A 10,535-nucleotide genomic window follows, 5' to 3' on the forward strand; every position below is an offset into this window, starting at 1 on the left:
GAAATACTCAGACCAGCCCTTCTGGCACCAACAACCATGCCACGTTCAAAGGCAATCAAATCACCTTTCTTCTTGTCTTGACCATGTCTACATGCCTAAATGCACTGAGTTGCCGCCATGTGATTGGCTGATTAGAAATTAAGTGTTAACAAGCAGTTGGACAGGTGTACCTAATAAAGTGGCCGGTGAGTGTAGTTGAAACTGGTACAATTAATATGACTGAGCCAGATCCTGAGGTTAAACTTCTGAGTACAGGGCTAAACCGGAGTGTGTAAAATAGTTTTGGTGCAAAAGTTATGAGATTTGGACCACATGGGGCCATCTAAATAAAACAGTTTTTTTTTGTGAAATTTTTCATTGTTTTCACTCACTATATGGAAACAGTGTTTTAGGTGCCCCAACAAGTTCAGAGTGAAAGCAATGATGTCATAGCCACAGCTCTAATTTAACCTACGTCACAAGAACATCTTTTTCTTGTTTTGTTTACATTTAGTGCCCAGCATGCTGGCTTTACGCACATGCTCCATACCTTGATTCTTATTTTTTGTGTATTTTTGTGGCAACGATATAGCCCCATAAAGGCCCTCAATGATAGTGTTTCTGGCTATTTTCTGTCTTTTTGTGTGATTGAAAACAAATTTAAAAATCAGCTTGCATGTGAACAAGGCCTTAAAAAGACAGCACTGCATCCTAAAAACATGCTGATGATGCAACCCATGGTGCTGCGCTGAAGTGTTCAGTGAAAGTCGAATAGGTTGCAGCTCTAGTAAGGCGCACGGAAAAATAACTGACAAAGCATAGGTTTGTGAAAAAAAGTGTACAACTGAGAAGGACTTGCGATGTATCCATGGTGACTGTGTGATTCCTATGTATTACTTAACAAAGCGATACCGTGATCAAGACTGGGTGCTCAGTTCACCTCACGAACATGTTCACACTCACGCTTGCCAGAAAGGAAGTCACGCACACAGGTCTTTAAGGGGAAGAATATGATGGAAAACAGGAAAAGTGTCAGCCAAAAGATGTTAAATCAAGTTTTAAGATTGAGGCAAACAAAACTGTGAAAAATTACACATGTAGCAAAGCAAAAATAGCATAAATATATACAAAAGATATGAAAAAAGGCCAAAACAGACAAAAGCACTCTTCTTGAATGTATATGAGCTGAAGTAGCTACTACATATTGTTTGCCCTTTTATGTCAAACTTTGACAAAACCTATGCTCTTCTTTTATCTTGGCTGTCTGTTCATTCATCTTTGCAAGCCTGGTTCTTTATCTCTCTCTTAACTTCACACTCCGTACCATTATTTAAAGAGATATGGTATGATAAAAAAAGAGACTAATGCCTCATTAGGCAAAAGAAAGACGATGATGCTTAAACTTTCTCTTTAACATGTGTCTACATGCCTTTAGATTTWAAAAAAGAGATGTTTATGTTGCATTCAGTTTCACACAGCAGGAGGCTGCAAGTTACGCTTAGACCACAAGGTGGAGATCTTCATTCAGTGAAATCACAACTGATTGGGTACGGAAGGACATCAGCCAACACAAGAGAAAGTTCTGTTCCGATGATGCAACTAACTTCATCACAGTGTGGTTCTTAATTGGATTATAAGTTGCAATAAAGTCATTAGTTGTCAATTTGCCACAGTTGATTTATTTAACTGCAGGCTTTGCTGCAGATTTTGTTAACTGGTTTTGTGTGCCTTTGTGTCTGTTTGTGTCCTCAGGTTCCGTCTGTGGGCAGTAGACAACACAGGACGCCGCTCCAGTCCCAGTGAGGTCACCATCAAAACTCCATGTCCAACTGTGGATGACGTCAAAGCGCAGGGTGAGGGAGGACAGCTGAACTAAACACACCGTAGTTGGTTCTGATGATGATGTGTCAGAAAGCTGAAAATAGTGTATAGGTCCTAATGTACTTAGAAGAATGAATTTACAGGACAGATCTCTGCTCTACCTGTTAGACGTTTTGTTTCTCACTAAACAGATGTCACATGAGTTCATAGAGTGAGTCATAAACATAGTTTTCCTCTCCAGAGTAGAACTGTTGATGGTTTCTGAAGCCTTCAATTCCATGAGGATATTGACCAAAAAAAATCCATCATTCCATCTCAGAAATTAAAGCGCTGAAGTCTTTGTTTACCCTCTGAACCAATGAGAGCTTCATAGGAAAGATGTTATTGTGGACCCTGCTGCTGATTTTGTTGAGATATTGCAAAAATGCACTATTCAATGAAGTACGATCCAGCTGGGGCTTATGTTGTTAATTTTAATGTCTGGAAAAGAATCAATCGTGTGAAATGCAATACTTCCACTGGCTCTGGTTGCAGCTGAGTTTATTATTATCCAGAAGTGTGGATGAGCTCCTAACATGACCGTCTATGAAAAACCTGTGAATATATCCCAGTTTAAAAAAAAAGACTATGTATTTTCAACCTCTTCTTTTGTAATCATACTCCTTTGGCTGCTTACCTGTATAATGAGCCTCAAAAATCCATAATAAAAAAACTCCATGTTAATCACAGAGTGGGGGGGGCAGCAAAGCAGGAGGAAATGAAGATGGGAGAATTTGTTTCTAGCACCAGAGAGGTTTGGAAGATGATTATTTGATGTTAATTATTGTTGGGTTTTTTTTTAACATTCTACAGGCTCTGACATGTTAAATAAATTTGAAACAGAGTTTTTGAAAAAAATCTGTAAAACATGAAAAAATCCACGAGATTGCTCTATACATCCGCATACCTGCAAAATGACGAAAAATCCATGTAAATTACGGACAATCCATACTTGACATGTATGGAGTTAACAACAAGACGTGCTTGTTTTGAGACATATCAGTAACCTAAAAGTGGAAATGCAATACACAACACTGGATACACTGAAACTGTAAGCACATAGYTAAGAGAATCCTAAAAGCATAAATGCAAATTGACTAGTTTGTCATTGAAAGTATGGCTAAAAAACTATTTAGAGACATAAACTACAGATAGCTCAACACTCAAACACCTCATATTAATGTCAGGATTTTTTAACATCTCTTGGCCCAAGCAGACACAAAGCAATAGCAAAGAAAGAAAAAATCAGCTGTTAATATTGCCTTAACGTTTATCTTYATCCAGAATTACATAAAATAAAAAAATGAAAACAATTTAAATTCTAAAAGCTGTGAGGCTTTAAATATCAGGGAGCATCCTAAAAATGTTGCTCCAGTGTCATGTTGCTAGTGTTATTTAAGACCAAGCAAAGTTAAATAAATTATTTTTATTTGTATGAATTTTCATTGTGATATAAATTAACTTGTACAGTATGGTTGCACTACATAAAAATAGCCCATTTATACCATTTCACAATGGCAATGAAAAGACACTGAGAACCTCATAAAGTTAATGCAGTCTACTAAAACAACCCCATTTCACAGAATCTGATATAAAAAAAAAAACAATTACAAACTGGAATGACAGTGGAAAAAAGTTCAATAATAAACTGGAAAATAGAAGAAATTTAACAAGATTTGTACTGACTTGAATCAGTCTTTTTCAGTGGTTTCAGCTCATGAAGGGCAGAACAACAGTTCTCACATATTAGAAATACAGTTTGTAAGAACAACAAATATCACACTAACAACAGCCAAGGTTCTCTTATAATGTGGATTTACTTTGCTGCCTATGCTTGTTTAGAAAGAAAATGTGTTTATTCAGGAATGTGTATTGGTGCATTGCCACCAACCTGCTAAGTTTTAGGCCAAGTCACAAAAGGTTAAATTCCTGAAATTTAAATACTTTATACAGCTAAATGGGAGCCAAAACTAATCCCTTCTAATTGAGCGCTCTGATAAAATCTTCAACTTTACAGTAGAAACAATTTTACAGCCTGTAACTGTAAGTAAAATAATTCAATTGTGCCATTGAACAGGTGAGCCCTGCTTTGTTGTTAAAGTGTCATGACCTAGTAAACAAGCTTTATGTCCTCAAGTTCTCTGTCACAATGGTTCCTCAACTTTTCTCTTTCTCGAAGTGCTACATTTAATGTTTCACAATCCACAGTGACTCTAAATTTAGTAAAACCACGTTCCATCAAACTAACTCAAGAAAATAGCAAAAACATAATGAGTAATGGGGTTTGGTATGTTCTGTGGAAATTCAGGGAAACGATAGATATTTTATTAATATACAATGTAAAACTATAAGTTCGCTCCATCAGTACTTGGAAGGTTTATAAGTAAGAAAACTGAACTAAAATACCCCTTGAAGTCAAAATTCTGGCTCAGAAAGTAAATGGGTCTCTAACCAACCTTGACCACAAACTCTAATATGGCTGCCTTGAGCATTATAAGTGGTGATAGCTGCAGAAACAAACTTGTCAAATTTCATTAAAAGTCACACATGGTACTTTACAATCCCCAATAAGAAGCATGCTGCTACAAGCTGGTCTTCAGAAATGCAAGAGGATCGTTATTATGTTAGTTGACATCACTCCCAGAACTGAGGTCCGACTTTTGAAGAAAAGGAAGTATAACATAATGACTGAGTTTAGCTGATGGCGCTGCTAGACCTCAAACCCATACAGTTTGATTTAGTGTGGATAAACAGTCACACAAAAAGGAAAGATGTTTTCCCTTACTAGCTTACATCTGCCATTACTAATGTAGTTAAATTGTTTTCCCACACATTGTTTCATCTGATGTTGAGTTAATCCAACATCAGCTATGTAAGAGCTCTTATTGACTTTGGATTTTATGTGTCTTTTCAGAAATTGCAGACAAGATTTATAACCTGTTCAATGGCTATACGAGTGGGAAAGAGCAGCAGACAGCCTACAACACTTTGATGGACCTGGGTGCTCCCACCCTGCACCGTGTGCTTTACCACTATAACCAGCGCTATGAGAGCTTTGGAGAATTCACATGGAGGTGTGAGGATGAGCTGGGGCCCAGGTACAGTTGTCTTTTTTTGTCACCTTTTTTTGTCTATAAAAACTAGACTAAATGTATCAGAGATGTTAAAGTCAAGCAAACCACAAGTATTAAAAGTCCTGACTGACTGGTCACCTACCTGCAAAGCACCTCTTGTTTTATTGATGGACTGAGCCATTATCATCGATGGAGTTTGAGTCTGAGTTATTGTTGTCCAGGACTTCTTCTTGACAGGGGCGACCATAGCGCACTGGTAGGGAAGCCACCTGGGCCCAGAAAGGTCACAGGTTCGACTCACCACCATGCCCACATGTCATGGCATCCTTGAGCAAGACACCCAAACCCCAAATGCTCCCCGGGCACTGAAACAGCTGATCACTGCTCCACTTGGGTGTTTCTCATGTGTGATGGGTCAAATGCAGAGCACAAATCTCATTATTGTGTGGGAAATGTGTGTAATTTACAGACAATACATACAACTTATGTTATGTATGCTGAGAGCACTGTTCTCCAGGGTTTCCACTCAGGTACCACAGTTCTTGAGTTTGGACTTGAGCACAATTTTGTGTCTTTTTCTATCTTGATGTCTGCAGCCTTCTGTTAGTTTGCCATTTAAAACCTTTGAGATTTAAGAGTCAGTCATTCTTGCCCAGTCCCCTACCCTGAAAAGTTGACCTTTCATGAGGAATGCAATCAATCATTATGGAGATGTGTATCTTGTTGAGCCATGAGGTGTAAAAACACCTTAAATGGAAGTGGTTCAGTTTTTTATTTATTCATTTATTAGGTTTTCAGGGTGTGGATGCTGTGTAGATAAACGACAGTGATGCCAACACTGACTCAGTTTTTGTTTTTGAATGTCCATAAATCTGAAGCGTAACTTCAGATCAGGCGTGCATTCCTTCCAGCAAATTGATCATCAACTTCAACGAAATTATCAGTAGAACTCAAGAATTTGCAAAACCTTGGAGGTCTGTTCCTCGCTCAGGTTTTTGAGGAATATCAAACAACCAAGGCATTCTAATAATGCATAGACTGTTGCTAACTGTAATCAGTCTATGAAATTACAGAAATATGTGTTTTCTCTGAGTTGCCCTCCCACCAACAAAGTGCARTCTGTCACACTGAACCCGAGTGTCTGACGCTGACATACTGAAACAATAACAGTGCCGTCTGGCTGCGAGATTGAAAAAACATGGCAACTAGACAAAAGTCTGGGTTGGATCACAGTTTGCTGTGAGCACCACTTTAAAGKGAAGTTTTTGCACTTGGGTCTGGTGAAAAAAAAAAAACAGCCACCAACAGTTCAGTTCAGAATTCAGTAAAACACCATGACGTTGATTTAGGTGTTCGGAGTGTCTAAAAATCAAACCGATGACAGATTTAAACTGGTTTCCTCCAAATCTTTCATCTGTCATCGGTCTTTGTTTAGATATGCTCCATTAGTGATTACTGTACCCCCCACAGCTCAAATTGTTCTTGTCATGACAGTGATTCATTGACCTAACTCACATTCCAATGAAAACACAGAAAAACAAAGAAACAGTCTCCTACTTTCGGAGAAAGTTAACATAAGTATTCTTGTTCACACTGTATAGATCTTAGTATCATCCATAATGTGGTGTTGGACAAATGTTTATCTGTTTAATCTTGTATTAGTTTTAGATGGATACCAGCTTTTGTTTCACTGCCATTTGATGAATAGAGCATCACAATTATCTATGAAAGACTTGAACTCTTGCTTTTTATTCAAATAAAATTAAGCTGGATTATTTGAATTTAGCATATTTTGTAGAGAGAAAACATATGCTATCCTTTTCCACATGTTCTCATGTTTTTCATACATATACGTATGTATTTTTTTCATTGTTAACAAATCATGTAAAAACTTTTGTCAAACTTTGTTTGGTTCTATATAAAGTACCACTGTACAGATTAAACACAATAATTCATAGAATAGAATAGAATAGAATAGAATAGAATAGAATAGAATAGAATAGAATAGAATAGAATAGAATAGAATAGAATAGAATAGACTTTATTGTCAGTGAACAAGCCTGTACAACAAAAATGAACATAGAAAGACATGTAGGACAACAGCAACACACATACAAAGACAAAACCAATAATAAAGTAGTTATTGCTCTTAGGATGTTTGGCTAATGTTCAGAGTCCGGATGGCCCATGGGAAGAAACATTTTTTGAGTCTGATGGTGTGGCTCTTAATGCTYCTGTACTTTCTGCCGGAGGGCAGCAGGCTGAGCAGCTGGTGACCAGGATGGAGCTGATCTTTGAAGATCCTCTTTGTCCTGGAGAAACAGCGGCTACAGGGTTGTTGTTTTTTTTCTGTCATGGCGATGGACAGTGTGTCCTGCGAGCTATAATGTAGCATTTGGGATCAGCGGGTGTAACCAGGTCTCTGTGAGAATTGTAAGATGATCTAGTATTACAAATGTATGAATGTCTGGGKGATTCGAACCTTCGGACCTGATGTGAAATAAAGTTGAAGGTAAAGAATTCAGTTGTTTTCACTTAGTAAAATATGGCATGAGAAGCTTCCTGTTTTAATATAAGACTAAAGCCGGGTTCACACAGGATGCGTTTTGAGCAGCCAGTTTACATGCAAAGTCCATAGTGGATGCGTGTCTAGGGGCAGCGCGGCACGTTTAGCTCGTTTAGCACGGCGTGAAGCGGTAGGTGCAATAGAGCGTTCTCCGTGCATGCTGCAAAGCAGCCGACACTCAAGTTTAAAAAAAATTTACTTTTGCTGCTTGACGCGCTGTGTCAACCAATCAGAGAGAATCATTTTTGCACGTGACAGTTTCCTGAATGTTGCCTATTAACCTGAAACAGAAGGACAGGAGCTCTTTAGCTGAAATCGACTGTCTGTAGTTGGTGTTCTGGCTGAAGATATCAGCAGCGATGTGGGTCAGCGGCTTGTTAAACTGACAATGCTAGCGCAAAGACTAACAGGCTAAGCTGAGGTTCTTCTTCCATGAAGCAGCTCTGTTGTCCTCCATCCATATTTTYAGTTACAGGCTGAGTCATTTCTACCTTCTCCTCTCTGTCAACGCTCTCTGGTTTCATTTAAAAGAGTCGATCATCAGATATTGTCCAAGATTAACCTTCAGGGTGGATATAGCTCGCTCACACCGAGGACCTATCCACGTCATCATTTACCCAGAATGCTTTGTATGTAAATAAAATGGCCCTGTCCATGTTAAAATATATATTTAAAAAATGTACAAAACTAAACATCCTACAGTATTTTTACAGTCTTTATTTTACAGTTATAATACACGTTTATCAAATAAAGTTTAACGTTACAATGAATCGGGGATCCCTTTAAGGATAGATGATGATTTGTCGATCATGGCATGTTTGGGAACTATATCATTGTGCAAACAAAAAGGGTTTCTGAGACCTCAGACAAAAACTTCTTGATGCTCGTTGCGTTAGAAAAGATCAAGAGAGGTTTAGTCACTCTAGTCAGAGAGAAGTACAAATGGAGGTGGATCATTCTGTGATTAACCAACAGGCATCACTGTTACACTGTAAACCAAGACGTAATAGTGTGCAAGGTTACAGAAGAACCAAGGTTAAAATAAATMTTTTTTTATCACTGATCTTACCATTAAAAGATTATTCAATGACAACAGAGACATCGGTCAAATAAATACATACATTGTTTTAATTGTTGCAGTTACATTAAAACAAAGATTACAAAGCACAGAATTCTAGTATTATTAGGATATATGTATTTTTTATTACTGTACAACATCCATCCATCCATCCATCCATCCATTATCTATTACCCGCTTTTTCCTTTCAGGGTCACTGGTGCCCATATCCAGCAGTCACTGTGCGAGGGCGGGGTACACCCTGGACAGGTTGCCAGTCCGTCACAGGGCCACTTTACTGTGTAAATGTAAATGTAAATGTTTACAAAACAGTATTCTCATAAACCACAAAGAAATCATTTAAATTTAAAGTTGTTTTAAAACGGCAGCAATCCACTTTAGTATTTTTCCTATTTAGACCAGCCATTAGCTTGTCAGTTCAATCAGAAGAAAATTCGGATTTATTCAAAGAGTTTTCCACAACATGATGTCTCACAGAACCCTGCGTCACAAGATCAGAACTACTGCTTAAAGGATAATGTGTAATGGCATAGGATTTGGCACGGTGTTGTTTGGAATGACGAACGGACAGAGGTATGCTGGTGAGTCAAGTTTGCTGAAGCTTTTATTTTCAGACACCAACAAATTGTCATAAATATTTAAATAAATGAAACTTTAACAGTCACCTCAAAGAAACGTTGCTCACTTGTGTTTTTGCTTTGTTTTCTTTTATTTTGGTGTAGTGTCATAGGTCTGATTACTCACCGAGACTTGAAGCGGTGATGCTATGCCAAATATCTACTTTTCACGTCATTTTGTGTACAAATCAAACAAAATCAGACTTTTTATATGAAAATCAATACCTAAACAAAATCAAAACAAAAGGTAATCCTATCTACCCAAAGCATTTCCTTTGCACTTTTTTCAAAGCAGGCCATAATTCGTTCCAGTGTTTTTTGCATTTCTTCTTTGTTTTACAAACAGACCTTGCGACAGTCAGATCTCTATGACATCAGCTTGTTCCAAGCTTTGCAGCGTCTGACTCTTGTTTTGATTCGCAACGGTGCGCAGATGTTGTGCTTGCAGCTTCCAAAGTGCTGTCTTTGATTGTTGTTCGTGGAAGTTGTAGTTAAGAGTGGAAGTTATTTCATACTGGCCGGAGAGCAGATTGAGTTAAACATTTGTGACATCACTATTTACCGCAGCAACTCGTGAGCCTGAACGCCTCCCCTCCGACAAACAACAAATAGGTTCCTTTAATGTAAAACTGTAGCATGATTTTTCATAAACAGTGCCATGTGTCTGATGTAAAATATCCTTATTAACAGCAGTCTGTGGTGTGTGTGCTCAATCTGGCAGGTGAAACTGATTAGCTGAAAGCTCTGTTAATTCTTTTGTTTCTTTCTGCTTCTGTGGGTTCTCCCCGCCCTGAATGAACGCACGCTTTTAATGGGAATCATGCTGGAAAGAGTTGATGTAACTGAGGTAGTTGCTTCTGAAGTGTTCCATTAAAATACTGTACACTTGATTAACAACCCTCCAATTTAGTTAAAGGGAGCGGTGAATAATGTAAATGAAAAGTACCTTAGAGCTGGCAAAGGAGCAGGGAAGTGCATTCAAGGTGAGGCCGAACAATGGGAGAAAGGAAGTATAAAGATGCTGAGTTTTACCAAGTCGTCAAACGAGCAGTAGACTTTCCTAAGTGCGGAGTTTGCTGTGAGAAATGAAGCTTTTCTAAACGGGACTATTGTTAATGAGCAAGAAAGCAAACAGAGAGGTTAATGGCCTCACAGCTCCACTGTTGTGTATCTCAGTGGGCTTTACAGCTACACTGTGGCATCAACCACTTTGTGTCTCTGACATTATCTGACGCTTGAAAAAACAACTCTCTCCATTTGATTAACTGTTTTTTGTTCTTTCTGGGTCAAGGAGGAACTGGTGCCCCCTTTCCATCGGTCATCGTGCATGAGGCGGAGGTACAAGCTGGACAGGCTACAAC

At 38.4% G+C, this 10,535-nt stretch overlaps 1 protein-coding gene across 4 annotated transcripts in view; it reads left to right on the plus strand.

Moving 5' to 3' along the window:
- The window catches only part of astn1 (astrotactin 1), a gene marked incomplete in the record, with an annotated part of 409,914 nt that overhangs the window by 383,142 nt on the left and 16,237 nt on the right, over positions 1-10,535 (plus strand). For all 4 annotated transcript variants that reach the window (XM_014004448.1, XM_014004449.1, XM_014004450.1 and 1 more), the window contains 2 exon segments: positions 1,732-1,832; positions 4,754-4,937. In XM_014004448.1, coding sequence (XP_013859902.1) covers positions 1,732-1,832; positions 4,754-4,937 — 285 coding nt within the window.

The sequence above is a fragment of the Austrofundulus limnaeus genome, unplaced genomic scaffold (assembly GCF_001266775.1).
Source record: "Austrofundulus limnaeus strain Quisiro unplaced genomic scaffold, Austrofundulus_limnaeus-1.0 Scaffold24, whole genome shotgun sequence".
Lineage (NCBI taxonomy): Eukaryota > Metazoa > Chordata > Actinopteri > Cyprinodontiformes > Rivulidae > Austrofundulus > Austrofundulus limnaeus.